Raw genomic sequence first — 15,774 nt, 5'->3', positions numbered from 1 at the left:
AAAGTGCCCTCAGGACTGGGTGGGGCTGGGAGTTCTCTGCTACCTTCTGTCTCTGCTACCTAACTGCCCCAGTCAGAGCTCCTCCTCTGCCTTCACCTCCCAAGCCCAGTTATTGCTCCCATCACTCCTAGGCAATGTTCTAATATGTTAAGGCAAGGAGCTGCCAGGGACAGAAATGGGTCCTGTGGACAGAGAAGTGACGGCAGGATCTGCCCCACACCAGGGAGAGGCGAAGGTGGGAAGGAGGCCCAGGCACTCAGGGACAGGAGGCTGGAGGCTGAGTTCCGGATTTGGCTGACACTTCATGAGCCTGTAGAGGATGCAGAGACCCAACAGGGAGGCTGGGGTGAGCTCGCCCCAGGGTGGAAAGGACACGTCCCCAGTCAGCACTGTGGGAGGCAGGGCCTCTTCAAGCCAGTGGTGTCCGTGTGACTTTCTCTCACCTTCCCCTGATTTCTCAGTGCTATTTCTGGAGACAAAGTCTTTCAAATCTATTTTCCTGACATGTAAACTTGGTAGGCACGTCCTTACAGACCTGGATTTTGTGTTTAGTGTTAGGTCCCTCATTCTGCACCTTTTTTCCCACCATCATTTTGCTTTGAAGTTTCATTAATCTGATGCTTTCTCCTGAGGGGAGAGAGGTACTCTTATTTCACAGGTGTGTGGCTTAGGTTAAAATATCATCGGTCAACAGAGGGCATCTTCCTGGAGCAGGATTTTATATCGAGATTGTCAGGAAAAATATCTATGTTAAGATAAAAATGACATATGTCAGTACATGTAAACATTTGAAATATTTGAGCTTTTCGAGATAACTTGGACAGGTGTCCTGTTCCCTCCACGGTAACTGGTACCACAGAGCCCCACTTAGATAAAACACTGAGGTGCCTCCTTTCGGTTCACCCTCCCTGGTGCCAAGCCCTGGGAGCCTGGCACATCATCTACCCAATCTCTAATAACTTCCCTGACCAACTTAGTTCAGGTCTTAGGACCAGGTCACTGCCTCCCTTTCATCTTTCTCATTCCAGTCTCTTCCTGACACTGATGCTGTTTTTCTTATTGACTCTTATTTACTCTTTAAAACTGTTTCATGGGACTTCCCTGTGGTCCAGTAGCTAGGACTCTGCGCTAGCAATGCAGGGGGCCCGGGTTCGACCCCTAGTCAGGGAACTAGATTCCCACATACCCCAACTGAGAGTTCACAAGATGCAACTAAGGATCCCTAATGCTGCAATGAAGATGGAAGATCCTGAGAGCTGCAACTAAGACCTGGCACAGTCAAATAAATACATATTTTTTAAAAAGTTACATAACCTAGACTTCCCTGGTAGTCCAGGAGTTGAGTTTCCACTTCCACTTCAGGGGGCGTGGGTTTGATTCCTGGTCAAGGAACCAAGACCCCACATGCCTGCAAGCTGTGCAGCATGACCACTTAGAGTATGAAAGTGAAAACGTGAGTTGCTCAGTCATGTCTGACTCTTTGCAACCCCATGGACTGGAGCACACCAGGCTCCTCTGCCCATGGATTTCTTCAGGCAAGAATACTAGAGTGGGTTGCTATTCCCTTCTTCAGGGAATCTCCCCAACTTAGGGATTGAAGTCAGGTCGCCTGCATTCCGGGCAGATTCTTTACTGTCTGAGCCACGTATAACTCATGCCTACTTCTCCACCTGAAGTGCTCACCACTTCCAGAACCCCATGGTTACACTCTTCTCTCATCCTTTGAGGACTGTATACTCCCTTCCCCCTGCCTGGAATGTTCTTTCCCCATGCCTCACACACTAACCTGGAGACTCTTCCTTTAAGACTCAATTCTAGCATTCTGTCACTTTTTCTGGAAAGTCACCTAACTTCTCCCATACCCATGTGCTTCTGAGTTTGCCATGAAGGCACCTGTGCATACCTGTCCAGATTATAAGCCTGGGGCAGGGTGGGAGAGGGAAGGGGGTGGGAGGAGGGCAGAGCCTGAGGTTATTACTGGTACCCAGTGCTTGCACAATACACTTATTAGCTGAAGTTGAAATATAATCCAAGTCCCTCCTGGGAGCCAGAACACTGAAATGTGTAACTCAGTGTTACATCAGGTCAAAATCTAAATTATCAGGGTTTATCAATGAACAGCAGTAAAACTCTGAAACTCTCCCACTTCAATGCATGTGTGAAGGACTTCCCTGGCAGTCCAGTGGTTAAGACTCCACGTTCCTGGGAATTTGGGGGAGAATGGATACATGTATATGTATGGCTGAGTTCCTTTACTGTTCAACTGAAACTGTCACATGGTTCATCAGCTATACATCAATACAAAAGTTTAAAAAAAAAAAAACAACTCCAGGCTCCCAGGAATTAGGGGGAGAATGGATACGTGTATCTGTATGGCTGAGTCCTTCTGCTGCTCACCTGAAACTGTCACAACATTGTTAATTTGTATAGCTGTATACACCAATACAAAAGGAAACCTCTAAAAAAAAAACAAAACTCTGAGCTCCCAGTGCAGCAGGCATGGGTTCAATCACTGGTCGGGGAAATAAGATCCCAGTGCTGAAAGAAGCAGCTGAGGGGAAGAAAAAAGATGCATGGATGAGAAATTCCACTACTTCATCAATGTATTGGATTTTAAGAACTCAGTCCTATTTAACCGAGCCTAGGATCCAGGATAAAAGAGAAATGATAGAATTTTAGTTTTGCTTTCTACATGCCAACATTCTAATTAATACAGACTTTAATCAGATCAAGTCTGACCCAAGCATATTAACTGTTTCTGTCTGTGGTTAAATCAGAGAAAAACTTGAATTAATTTTGAATATATATGATCAAAACTAAATATTCAGGAAATCAGTCCAGAATGTTCATTGGAAGGACTGATGCTGAAGCTGAAACTCCAATACTTTGGCCATCTGTTGCAAAGAACTGACTCACTGGAAAAGACCCTGATGCTGAGAAAGATTGAAGGTGGGAGTAGAAGGGGATGACAGGGTAAGATGGTTGGATGGCATCACTGACTCAATGGACATGAGTCTGAGTAGGCTCCGGGAGTTGGTGATGGACAGGGAGGCCTGGCGTGCTGCGGTCCATGGGGTTGCAAAGAGTAGGACATGAATGAGCAACTGAACTGAACTGAAAGATTCACTTAACGTGGTCTTATCTGTTTATGATCTCAAAAGGTTTTCTTCTCCCAAAATAAAAGTTTTAAGATAAATTCAAGATTCCTCTGAATGAGAAAAATATATATACCTTCTAAAACAGTGAGCTTACAAAACAACGTAGTGGATTGCTAGGCATACTCTGTGTAACAGAAAAGTACGTCCACCAAGAAGGAAATCTGAAACATGACCATAAACCTTTATGAAAAATTATAACAAAGACTTTACTTCATTTATTTTTAGTGATTTCATAAATACCAGACGAGAAACTGGACGGTTTGTGAGGAAACTGAGAAAAACTCTTCCATAGAGTAAACTTAGAAATTCCCTTTTGGCTCTGTTTTCCGATCCTCCTTCACTGTGTTGTGGAGAGATTGAGTTCTCCCAGGTTTTTGGCTAGGGGGGTGGTCTCCAGATCAACTGGGCTCTCCAGGTAGGTGGTTCCTGCACAGCGCTTTCCGGTCACTGGATCTACGACTTGTCCAACTTTGAAAACGATCTCAGCCAGTTCATGCTTCACGTGCTTTGTTCTCGGGACAGGGAGCGCTTTGAGAAGCACAATATCCCCAACGGTGCACTGCTGGAGAGCATCATGGGCAAAGTAGGTTTTTCGCTTATTAAAATACTGTTAAGAGAAGGAGGAAACACATCAGTAGTTCCCATTCATGACCTGGCAAGGTAATAGACAGTCTGAAAAAGGAATGTCCAGAAAACAAGCTGGGACTTGGGGAAAAGAAACAGGAAACTTATGGAATCCACCTTCCAAATCCACCCTGATGCTGGGAAAGATTGAAGGCAAAAGGAGAAGAGGGCAGCAGAGGAAGAGGTGGTTAGACGGCATCACTGACTCAATGGACATGAATTTGAGCAAATTCCGCAAGAGAGTGGAGGACAGGGAAGACAGGTGGGCTGCAGTCCATGGGATCGCAAAGAGTTGGACATGACTTAGAGTCTGAACAAAATATATTTATGGAGGCTTCCAAAGCAAAAATTAGCTGCTTAGTTTCTGGAAAACAACAATGACTTTTCCAGAGCTGATCTTGTCTCCGAGTTCTCCAGTCCACTGCCTGCAGTATCCTTGCTCTAAATTATCATCCTTTTCTACACTATTTAAACTTCCTGGGACTTCCCTGGTGATCCACCTTCCAATGTAGTGGATGGGGGTTCATTCCCTGGTCAGGGAACTAGGATTCCACATAGTTGCCTCGGGGCAACTATGCCTGAGTATCACAACTATTGAGCTCCAGTGTTGCAACAAGAGAAGCTGGAGAGCCTCAACAAAGACCCAAAATAAAAATAAATAAACAAACTCTTCCTTCCTGGTAGAGTCTTCTTTCCAGCCAAAAAACACCCAAAGTTATCAAGAGAACAAAACGTTATAATGTATGTAAAGCACTTAGCTCCATGCCTCGCTCAAAGTACTGCAAACAAGCCACAGACGAGAACCAGAACCATCTCTTCCTCCAGACAACCCGGCTACAGCAGGTAGTTCCATTTAACAGGTAAGAAGAACAAGCTCGGGGAGGTTAAGTAAGGTGCAGAGCCAGCAAACAACAGCCAAGGGACTTCTCTGGTGGTCCAGTGGTTAAGAATCCGCCTTAAAACGCAGAGGGCATGGGTTTGATTCCTGGTTGGGGAAACTAAGACCCCATGTGCCGTGGGGCAATTAAGCCCGCATGTCCCAACTCCAGAGCCGACCTGGTCTGGAGCCCGAGTGCCACAACTAGCAAGAAACCCACGTAATGCAACTATTAGTAAGACTCGATACAGCCAAAAATAAACAAACATACATTAAAAAATAACAACAAAAAACAGCCAGTACACAAACTAAGGTCTTCTGATTCTAAGACCAATGAACATGTTGTCACTCTTCAGCTTGCTCCTGTGGTTTTATTTTTGTTTTTGCTTTGGGATCAAGCCATTTTATGGAGCAGCTTTGAGGCAGTCAACAGGCTGGGAGGATGATGAGACTGGCTGTTCTTCTCCTGACTGGGATCTATCCAGCTTCACAAGATCCTCTAAGGGCCCTGAAAGGGCCCCTGTATTTTTAATCCTAGATAACAAACAGCACTTGGGCCTACCAGGGTGCCTAACCTTGCATGCAGAAACATCCCTGGCATTTGCCCCTCCCTAGCACAACTACGTAATCAAGGACTCTGTCCCTTTCTGCCTGAAATCTACCTTTTCTACTCCATCCTCACTGCTCCACAGACTGTTCGGTCCTTTACCATTTCCACCCTAGACTTTGGCAACAGCCTCCTCACCTATTTCCTTACCTCCTGTCTCCTTTTCTCATGAAGTGAAGTGAAATGAAGTCACTCAGTCATGTCTGACTCTTTGCAACCCCATGGACTGTAGCCTATTGGGCTCCTCTGTCCATGGGATTTTTCCAGGCAAGCGTACTGGAGTGGGTTGTTGCTATTGTCTTCTCCAGAGGATCTTCCCGACCCAGGGATCGAACCCGGGTCTCCTGCATTGCAGGCAGACGCTTTACCATCTGAGCCACCAGGGAAGCCTTTTCTCATAGGCTGAAATCAAAACTATGACACAGGAGACTCTTCCCACTCTGATTCCAATCATTCTCACATTCATTCAAAGACAAGGCCTACTTAGTGCCAAGCTCTGAGCTCAACCTTGCCAAAGCATTCGCTGCTCCAGTACAGTGTCATGCCTTTTCATGTGTAAGAAATTAATAAACAGAAACTTCAATTAAACAGAGTCAAGGGACTTCCCCAGTGATCTTGAGGTTAAGAATCCACTTGCCAGGGCAGGGGAGATGGGCTCAATCTCTGGTTGGGGAACTAAGATTCCACATGCTGCAGGGCAACTAAGCCAGTGCATCACAACTGTTGAGCCCACGCACAGCAATGAAGACACAGCGCAGTCAAAAATAAATGTTACTAAAACACAAAAACAAAAAACTCAGAATTGGGAGACCAGAAGGGGAAGCTCTCATACCCTGTCATGACAGCAGAGCTCAACAGGAAGAAAGATCTCCTTCTCTTCTTTCCCAGCAACAATTCAGCCAACGAAACGCCATGGACTCTTTGTTTACCATCCCCTCCCAACTTTCTGTCCCCTCTGTAAAAGCACGCTCCTCTCTGGTCACCTCCACTTTTGTGGGAGACCTGCACATCGCTCATCATGGTTGCAGACCTTGATCTGCAATTCTCTGCTGATTCCAAATAAACCTATTTTTGCTGTGTAAATAACTGGCAGTGTATTTGTTTTAGGTGAATACATGGCTAAAGGAACTTTCACAAACTATTCACCATGGCTGGAATGACTTCCCCCACTCCTCCTGCCCTCAACCTGGTCTTCTGGATAAAATCTTTTTTTTTTGGCTGCACTGCATGGCATGTAGGGTCTTAATTCCTGATTGAACCCCTATTGGAAGGCGGAGTCTTGACACTGGACCGCCAAGGAAGTTCCTGGATAAAATCCTTTTGGAGATTCAGCTTGATCTTATATAACCAAGAACGCTCTTGGGACTTCCCTGGTGGTCTAGTGATGAGGACTTTGTGCTTCCACTGCAGGGGGCATGGGTTCAGTCCCTATTTGGGGAATGAAGACCCCACATGTGGCCTGGAATGGCCAGGAAAAAAAAAAGAAAGCTCTCCTTCAGCAGGCAGGGAAGGAAGAATGAGTCTTACCTTCTGCTTCTGCAGTACTCTGCACATAGAATGTCTATAGCAGTGTCATCAGACTGAAGTGAAATGAACTCTGTGCAGTCTCTAAAACCTGAGTGTGAACCAGGAATCATCCATTGTGTTACACCCACCGACCAGCACAATGCCTGATGTTCAGCACTGGCTCAGCCCACCTTCCCTGACAGTGTTTCTGCTCAGAACCCTGAACCTGTTGGTGATTCATCAATGCCATCTGCAAAAAGAGATATTCCTTACCTTTAATAAATAGGGATCCAGAACAAGTCTGGTCACTCTCACTTTAGCAGTTTTTTGCATGGCTGTCCCAATCACCTTGCCCACGACCCATTTGGCATGGACGGATGAACGAACTACGGACATGATGTGGCTTTGGTTACCTGAAAATAAATTCCAAAGTTTAGTCTGACGATTGTGACTCACCAAAAGAATTGTCACTAGAACCGCCCAAGTGCAGAAACAGTTTTTGTTGGCCTTCTGGAATCATCACTTCATAGAGGTCCTTACACATTTCACTATTGTAGTTTTAACCTCAAGCCTCAGTTTCCCCCTCTATCAAATGGGAATAACAACGGGGCTTACTCACTGAAGTGCTTCGAGGATTTAACCCATAAGGCGCTCAACAGCGCGAATAAACACGCATTCGCTGGCGTCCCTATTTCTTTCCATCCCGCTGGGCTGCCTCTCCCTAAAGGCTCAGAGCCCGGCTACTTGGGGCGTGCGAGGCTGAGGCGGGCGGCCCGGGAGTTCACCCCACCGGAGACCTTGACTTGGCATTCCTTTCGAGATCAATTAATACTGAGTCTATGTCGCCCAGCCAGGGGACAGTTTGCGGTGATTGCTCCCTTCGCCCCTAAAACCCGAGGTCCTGTAACTCGACTCGACTCGCCTAAAGGGCTCCCACGCTGCAGCAACTCGGGACCCGAAAACAACCCACTTCCGCGACGGCGCGCGGCCGGCGGTCACCTCAGAGCTCCACAGTTTCGGCGTACGCCCGGCAGAGCGCCGAGCGGAGCGTGATGGCGTCACGTCGTACGCAGGTCGCTCCGCCCCAGACCGCCCATTCATTGGCTGCGAGTCCTCTCAGTCGTGGGCGGGGTTAAAGACAGGGCTCCACCCACTCCCGTTTAATTGCAGCCGCGGGCTGTGGCTCCGCTGAAGACCTTGATGTCTGCTTTTTGCACCCGTACCTGGTCCGGTGCGTGGGGGACTTGGCCTTTACTTTACCTATTCCACTTAGTTTCTCTCTGCTTTTGTTGAGCTCCCAGACATCGGACAAGGCCTTCCAAATAAAAGGAGCTTCATTCATCAAACATTGAAACATTAGAGGCTGCCAAACGCTGAGACTGAAATGCTTAAGCATTTCCACCCCCAGCAGTTGCATTTAAGATAAACTTCTGTAGATCTTTATGTCTGGTATGACTTTAGATGTTAATTCTCAATATTGTGAGATGGAGAGAAGTCTGATATGGGTACATATATATGTGTGCCAGTTAGGAACATCTTAGATGGGCCATGAGCAGGCTACTGCTGCTGCCTTCTCAGATAGAAGAAAGTCTGGGAATATACCAGGCTCTTGTTAGGCAATTGCTAGACTAGGAGAGACCTAATGGATAGTTAAAAAAAAAAAAAAATAGCGATCGTGGCCTTAGATTGAAGTGTGTTTTCAGATAAAGAATTAAGGCCAAGGGCACACTTAGCACATAGATTTAAAAGGAGGGATGGTGATGGGGAGAATGTGAGATGTTTGAAATTTCAGAAATGGGAGCTGATTTTCAATAAAAGTGGTAATTATTTTATATGCAGCATTGCAGGAGGATTCTTTACCCACTGAACCATCAGGGAAACCCTATAACTTTATGTACCTTATTTCATATAAACAAAAACTTTTCCAAGATATTTCCCTCGAGCTATGAACTTAAATCCCTTTCTTTTACAAGCAAGCTTAAAACCTCTCTTGCTAATGACACCAATAACATGCCCAAAGTGATTTTTTTAAATGCAAATCAAACCATTTCACACCATCAAAGGTAGAATAAACATCTGTTGATTTTTTTCCAACCCTCTACTTTCCCTCAACTTTCCCTGTTCTAATTTAGGTTTGTGTTGGTGGTGGGACTGTGAATGAACCGATAATAGCTCACCGGGCAAAAAGACCAGGTTTATTCACAAATGCACTCAAGAGCAAAAGGAGAGACTTGAAAAACTAGATGTAGGGGATATATACCAAAACTAGAAATGGGGGATTGAGATCAGGAGAAGGGGGTGACAGAGGATGAGATGGTTGGATGGCATCACCAACTCAATGGACATGAATTTGAGCAAGCAAACCCCGGGAGACAGTGAAAGACACAAAGTTTGGCATGCTGCAGTCCATGGGGTCGCAAAGAGTTGGACATGACTTAGCGACTGAACAACATATACTAACTTAACAGGGGAAAGGAAGGAGGGAGAAAGGGCCTCTGGGAAAACAAATGGACTTTTAGACAAGGCAGATGGGCTTTTATGAGAACCACAGAAAGTTCAACATTTTATGATAGTGTTTGTTTAGGCAATTTCTCATCCTGGTGTCAGTGGTTGGTTGATCTCCTTCCTAGCTGGAATCTCCCCTGAGCGGAGATTAACAACAGCTTCACTCTTAGAAAGCTCTGCCTGTAGTCAGATAAGCAACACTCTGAAAAGGTTTTTTGTTTCTATTTCCCTGCATCTGCTGTATCTTCAATGTCCTCAGTTTAAGAGAATCTTTGTACCATTTTGGTGGATTTGATAGGGTCCCATCACCCCTTAGTGTCCTGTCTTCTGGGGTGAGAGCAGTTTGTGAATTCCTGTGTCTGCACCTGTTAGGATTCACAAGGGGCTCATAGCGTATAGTTAAAATATGGCCCATCGTGGTGACCTGATAAATAAGGGATGAAGTCACAGTGGCCACATTGCCCTGGTGGGCATCCTGTTTTTTCCTTAAGGTGATACCCTGTTTTTCCCTGCTGGTGCCAGTTTCTCAAGACTACGTGACCACCCAACCATGAGACCCCCTTCACTACATAAGCACAAGATCCCAGCTGTGGGCTAAAGATAAACTCAGGTCCCCCCAACCAAGGGCACAATTTCCCATCGATAGGGTATAAGAAGGGTTGGCTCTAAGGGGAGAGCGCTGGCTTCTCTCTAAAGCCAGTCTCTTTCTTCCTATAATAAATCTTCCTCTGCCTGAATGCCCAGCTTGCTATCTTTTTCTCCATGCTCGCCTTACATTTCTGGTGCGGAAACCTGGGAGGGAAGACCCAACGCGGCTAGGTGTGCTCCTCTCCAGAGGTTCCCTCCCTTGGACCTCCCCGAGAAACTGGGACGAGCCCCCCGGACAGGACTCTTCACTTACCTTGCTGGACTGACATCCACACACCGGCTCTCATTTCATCGCCTGCAGGGGTGAGTGAATTCCTTCTAGCTCGGATCCTTTTTCTCTTGTCTGGTTTTTGAAACCCTAGCGCTAGGTGGAGGATCCCATGGCCCTTGGGCCCTGGTCTCACTTTGAAATAGGGGACACCCATTTCATGGGAGACCCTGTCGCTGTCTGAGAAGGCCGTGAGAACAGGGACGCCTTTTCTTTCGGACCTTTCTCCTCCTTTTTTTCATTCGCCCTTGTTTGCCCTCCCTCCCTATTCGACTATAATGGGAAATTCTCAGTCCCAACCTACCCCTTTTAGCCTGCCTTCTCCAAAATATAAAGAATCTTGGGTTTCAAGGAGAAAGAAGGCCAAAACGGCTCACTTATTACTCTCACACTGTATGGCGACTGGATAATAGGGCCCAGTGGCGAGAATACAGAACTCTGGATCACACTGCTCTACGGGACCTCGATAACTTCTGCTGCCCCACTGGCAGTGGTCAGAGGTCCCTTACGTTCAGGCTTTCTTTGCTCTCTACTCTCGGCCCTCTCTCTGTACATCCTCTCCTACTTCCCAAATACTTTTAGCCCATTCTGGGCCACATCCCCCCAGTACTATGTCTCCTGATCCCTGTTTGGATTTTTCCTCTTTTTTCGACCCTTCTGACCACAGTGCACCTTCAGTTGCCTCTAATCCTATCTTAGCAGACCCAGTCCCACAACCTCCACCTTACATTCCCCTGGCTCCTCTCCCCTGTCAGGCGCAGGCCGCTGCCGCTTCCCACCCTCCCCCCAGGGCTGTTTCCGAAAGGGGCTCTGGGGCTTCGGCTCAACCCCCTACTCCAGAGTCTCAAGGTCAAGTCCCTATCCCGACCTTCCTAAATCCCCTTCTTTTACCCGGCTGCGAACGGCCTTAAAGAGACAGGACCCCGAATCCCTCCCCACTCCCCTCCTTCCCTTAAGAGAGGTGGGTGGCACAGAAGGCATTGTTTGGGTGCAAGTCCCATTCTCCCTCTCCAATTTGTCTCAAATCGAAAAACGTTTTGGCTCTTTTTCCTCTGACCCTGACACTTATTTAAAAGAATTTAAATATCTCACTCAGTCTTATGACTTGACCAGACATGATATTTACATTATACTCTTCTCTACCCTCCTCCCAGAAGAAAAAGAACAAGTCTGGCAAGTCACTCAGGCTCATGCCGATGAAATACATCAGACTGATGATTCTAAGCCTGTAGGCTCAGCTGCTGTTCCCAGGGATGACCCTAATTGGGATTACCAGGCAGGTGTCCTGGGCGAACAGCCCGTAATCACATGGTGACTTGCCTTATTGCAGGCCTCCAAAAAGCAGGACATAAAGCTGTTAACTTTGATAAACTCAGAGAAATAATTCAAGGGCCAGATGAAAATCCAGCACAATTTCTAGCTAGATTAACAGAAGCCCTACAAAAATATACAAAATTAGATCCAATTTCAATAGAAGGTACTATTGTCCTTAATACTCGTTTTATTTCCCAGTAGTCCTCAGACATTTGAAAGAAGCTAAAAAAGGCAGAGGAAGGTCCTCATACCTCTCAATGAGATCTTTTAAATTTGGCTTTAAAAAATTTTTCAATAACCAGGAAGAACAGGCAAAACCAGAAAAGGCCCAGAGAGATCAGGCTAAATATCATCTCTTAGCCACTGCCCTACATGGCTCCAAACCTCAATCTTCTGACAGAGAAAAGAAATCATCTAGGTCCTGTTACAAGTGCAATAAAGAAGGGCACTAGGCTGGCTCATGCCTAAAGCCCAGGCCCTCTCTGGGTCCATGTCCTAATTGCGGCATGAAGGGACATTGGAAGGTAGACTGACCTAATCCCCCTCTAGGGATCTAGACATTTCCTCCCGGTCCTGAGCAGGAGTCCTCGGACCCATCTCTGCCCAGACTCCTGGGACTCGCTGTTGAGGACTGAAGGTGCCCAGGGCCCCAGGCTCCAAGCTCTATCCTTCAATACGTAGATGATCTTTTCTAGTAGCCCCTCACTCATAAACTCTCAGCGACATACAATACAACACCTCAACTTCCTAGCTGATTGGGGGCTATCAAGCATCTCCTATTAAGGCTCAAATTTCCCTTCCTGAGGTCACCCATCTTGGAGTTCTCCTGACATCACCAAAGAGACATATAACTACTGATAGAAAGTCCTTTATATCTGCCCTACCACTTCGTACATCAAAAACAGAAATTCTGTCCTTTTTGGGCTTGGCTGGGTATCCACGATCCCCAAATTTGCCCTCCTAGCACAACGTTTATACCAAGCTACCCCGGGGGGTGGGGGTGGGGCAGATCTTTTGGAGCCTCTTGAGCCTATGTCAAATGTCTGTTCAGGCGTTAATGCTCTAAAACAAGCTATTCTCTCGGCCCCAGCTTTAACACTGCCTGATCTTTCTCGCCCTTTTATATTCCATATACTGAGAGATGTAAAATTGCCCTAGGAGCCTTAGGACAGATACAGGGCCCTTTCTTTGCCGCCAGTGCTCCTCTGTCAAAACAACTGGATACCACCACACAGGGATGGCCAGGCTGCCTGTGTGTTCTGGCTGCAGCTACACTTCTCGCTCAAGAAAGCAAGGAAACTTACTTTTGGGACACCCACGGTCATTCGCTCATAACATGACCTTAAGGACTTACTCTCACACAGGGCCAGGGCTCTTCTATCACCTTCTTGTATCCAACTAATTCACATCACCCTCCTAGAATCTCCCGAGTTCTCTTTTGAACGCTGCCCTACTCTTAACCCCGCCACCCTCATCCTTAATTTTCCTGAGCCTCCAATTCACACCTGCAATGAGACATTAGAAGACTTGATACCTCAATTCTCCCATATCTCCTCAGCCCCTTTAAATAACCCTGATCTTGCCAGTCCAGGTTTGATGTATGAGACAGGGTGCTCAGGGCTGGTGCACTGGGATGACTCTGAGGGATGGGATGGGGAGGGAGGTGGGTGGGGGTTCAGGATGGGGAACACATGTATACCAATGGCTGATTCATGTCAATGTATGGCAAAACCCACTACAATATTGTAAAGTAATTAGCCTCCGATTAAAATAATTTAAAAAAAAATCCAGGGCTGGCAAAGGTATAAGGAAGTGTGCATTTCCAAATACAGTCATGTGACTTGTTTACAAACTTGAAAATAATTAAATAAATAACCCTGATCTTACTTGGTATATCTTTATTGCTCCTAACAATCAAACCCTCCCTATCCCACTAATCCACAATGGACTCAAAGAAGCAATTCAATTCATTCCCTTATTGATAAGCTTAGGAATAGCAGCAGGGATTGGAACAGGGACTGCAGGGCTCATGACCTCTTTAAACTACTATCAAGTCTCTCTAAGGATCATACTGAAAGCCTAGAAGAAGTAGCTGCTGGCCTTATCACTCTCCAGGGCCAACTAGATTCCCTGGCAGCTGTGGTCCTTCAAAACAGAAGAGGATTAGACCTTCTCACTGCAGGAAAAGGAGGCCTGTGTTTTTTTCTAGACGAAGCCTGCTGTTTCTATGCCAATAAATCTGGTGTTGTAAAGGAGGCAGCAAGGAATCTGAAAAGTAGGGCCTCAAGAATAAGTCAACGTCTCAGTAATTCATGGGAAAACTGGTTAAGCAGTTGGGATTGGATGCCATGGGTTCTACCTTTACTGAGCCCCCTTCTCATATTAACCCTCATTCTAACTTTCAGCCCCTGTCTAATGACTTTTTTTCAAAGTTTCTCCAGGATCCCCTATGAGCCTTCACCAACCAGACTGTTCATGAACTACTTCTAACTCGCTCCAGTTATCAAAAGCTTCAAGCCCACTCAGACTTCCCTTAACCCACATTCCAGTCTTTTCTAATCTTATCCCGTGATGTCGCCCCAAACCAGCGCAAAGCAGATATAGAAGACTGACTTCGACCCTTATCCTGTATCAAAAAGGCTAGAATGTTAGGGTTCACAAGGGGCTCATAATGTATAGTTAAAATATGGCCCATTGTGGTGATCTGACAAACAAGGGATGAAGTCACAGTGGCCACATTGCCCTGGTGGGCATCCTGTTTCTTCCTTAAGGTGATACCCTGTTTTTCCCTGCTGGTGCCAGTTTCTCAAGACTACGTGACCACCTGACCGTGAGACCCCTTCAACTACATGACCATCCAACCATGAGATCCCTTCACTACATGACCACAAGACCCCAGTTGCAGGCTACAGATCAACTGAGGCCCCCTCCCTGTGGCGCACAATTCCCCATTGATCGGGTATAACAAGGGTTGGCTGTAAAGGGAGGGCACTGGTTTCTCTCTAAAGCCAGTCACTTTCTTTCTTCCTATAATAAATCTTTCTCTGCCTGAATGCCCGGCTCACTTTTTCTCTGCTCGCCTTACAGCACCCTCAGTGGGTCTGCCAATCAATATGCTCTGTGTTCGTTTAGCACAAGGCCCAAGCTGGACCGATCAGATTACCTTCCAGGAATATGAATCTTGAGTGCTCTGACGGGAGAATGGGAGGTGACTGGGATAATGGATCCTGGGGGAGGTGTTCTGAAGAGTCAATTCTGCTGCTTGCACCAACAGAAAATTAACCTATAAAGAAGTTGGCCCTCGGAAAATAAAAAACAACATGCAATCATTCATGGTGTAAGACACAAATTAGATGCTTATTTCGAAAAGACTAAAAGGTCCCCATATTTGATAAACTTCTTTCTCAGCCATCAGCCTCCAACCCATCATTCATTCTCATATTCAATCTTCTTCACTCTTCCCTCTGCCCTCCCCCAACCCATCCTTCTTGCTATTTCTCTTCATGGTCACTGTTATGTTTGTATCCTTCCAGGATTCTTATTTTGGATCCTGACCCCCATGGTGAAGATATTAGGAGATGGGGCTTTGAGGAAGTGATTAGGTTTTACCCTCATGAATGGGATTCAATCTCTTTTATAAAAGGACTCCAAGAAAACTTCCTTCTACTGGGTGAGGGCACCAGGAAGTGGGTCCCAACTAACACAGATCTTTTGGCACCTTGATCTTGGATTTCCCAGCCTCCAGAAGTGTATGCAACTAATTTCTGCTTTTATAAATCACTCAGTCTATGGTCCCAGGTGGCACTAGTGGTAAATAACCCACCTGCCAATGCAGGAGACCTAAGAGACACGGGTTTGATCCCTGGGTCAGGAAGATCCCTTCGAAAAGGGCATGGCAACCCACTCCAGTATTCTTGCCTGAAGAATCCCATGGACAGAGGAGCCTGGTAGGCTACAGTCCATGGGGCCATAAGGAGTTGGACACGACTGAAGCAACTTAGCAGTCTATGGTATTTTGTATATGTTGTTGATGTTGTTCAGTTGCTAAGTTGTGTCCAGCTCTGTGCGACCCCATGGACTGTAGACCACCAGGCTCCTCTGTCCATGGGATTTCCCAGGCAAGAATACTGGAGTGGCTTGCCATTTCCTTCTCCAGGGTTATCTTCCCAGATCAGGGATCAAACCCGTGTCTCCTGTGTTGGCAGGCAGATTCTTTACCACTGAACCACTAGGGAAGCCTCATTTTGTATATATAAAGAGAAGGAAT

General features: G+C 46.4%; 1 protein-coding gene across 5 annotated transcripts; it reads right to left on the bottom strand.

The window, feature by feature from the left end:
• Nucleotides 1–3,335: 3,335 nt before the first annotated feature.
• Nucleotides 3,336–14,694, bottom strand: MRPS17 (mitochondrial ribosomal protein S17). Of its 5 annotated transcripts, none has more exons than XM_061153323.1 (3): nt 14,671–14,694; nt 7,046–7,185; nt 3,336–3,765 (listed from the first exon to the last, which is right to left on the bottom strand). In XM_061153323.1, exons 2-3 carry the CDS (start codon nt 7,166–7,168, stop codon nt 3,496–3,498), a joined length of 393 nt encoding a protein of 130 aa, XP_061009306.1. In that variant the 5' UTR covers nt 7,169–7,185; nt 14,671–14,694; the 3' UTR covers nt 3,336–3,495. The 5 variants fall into 5 exon arrangements, with proteins under 5 accessions (XP_061009306.1, XP_061009305.1, XP_061009303.1 ...); XM_061153322.1 differs by lacking the exon at nt 14,671–14,694 and adding an exon at nt 7,772–8,392; XM_061153320.1 differs by lacking the exon at nt 14,671–14,694 and adding an exon at nt 7,743–8,391.
• Between the last annotated feature and the right edge of the window lie 1,080 nt (nt 14,695–15,774).

This window comes from Dama dama, chromosome 10 (assembly GCF_033118175.1).
Source record: "Dama dama isolate Ldn47 chromosome 10, ASM3311817v1, whole genome shotgun sequence".
NCBI lineage: Eukaryota > Metazoa > Chordata > Mammalia > Artiodactyla > Cervidae > Dama > Dama dama.
This window is presented reverse-complemented; position numbering and strand designations above follow the sequence as displayed.

What these genes read in the sequence shown, in the direction of transcription:
- MRPS17 (XM_061153323.1), bottom strand. Translation starts at nt 7,168, where the DNA reads ATGTCCGTAGTTCGTTCATCCGTCCATGCCAAATGGGTCGTGGGCAAG. An exon ending in TGGATCCCTATTTATTAAAG is followed by an intron (nt 3,766 to 7,045) that starts GTAAGGAATATC and finishes TTCTCTTAACAG; the next exon opens with TATTTTAATAAGCGAAAAAC.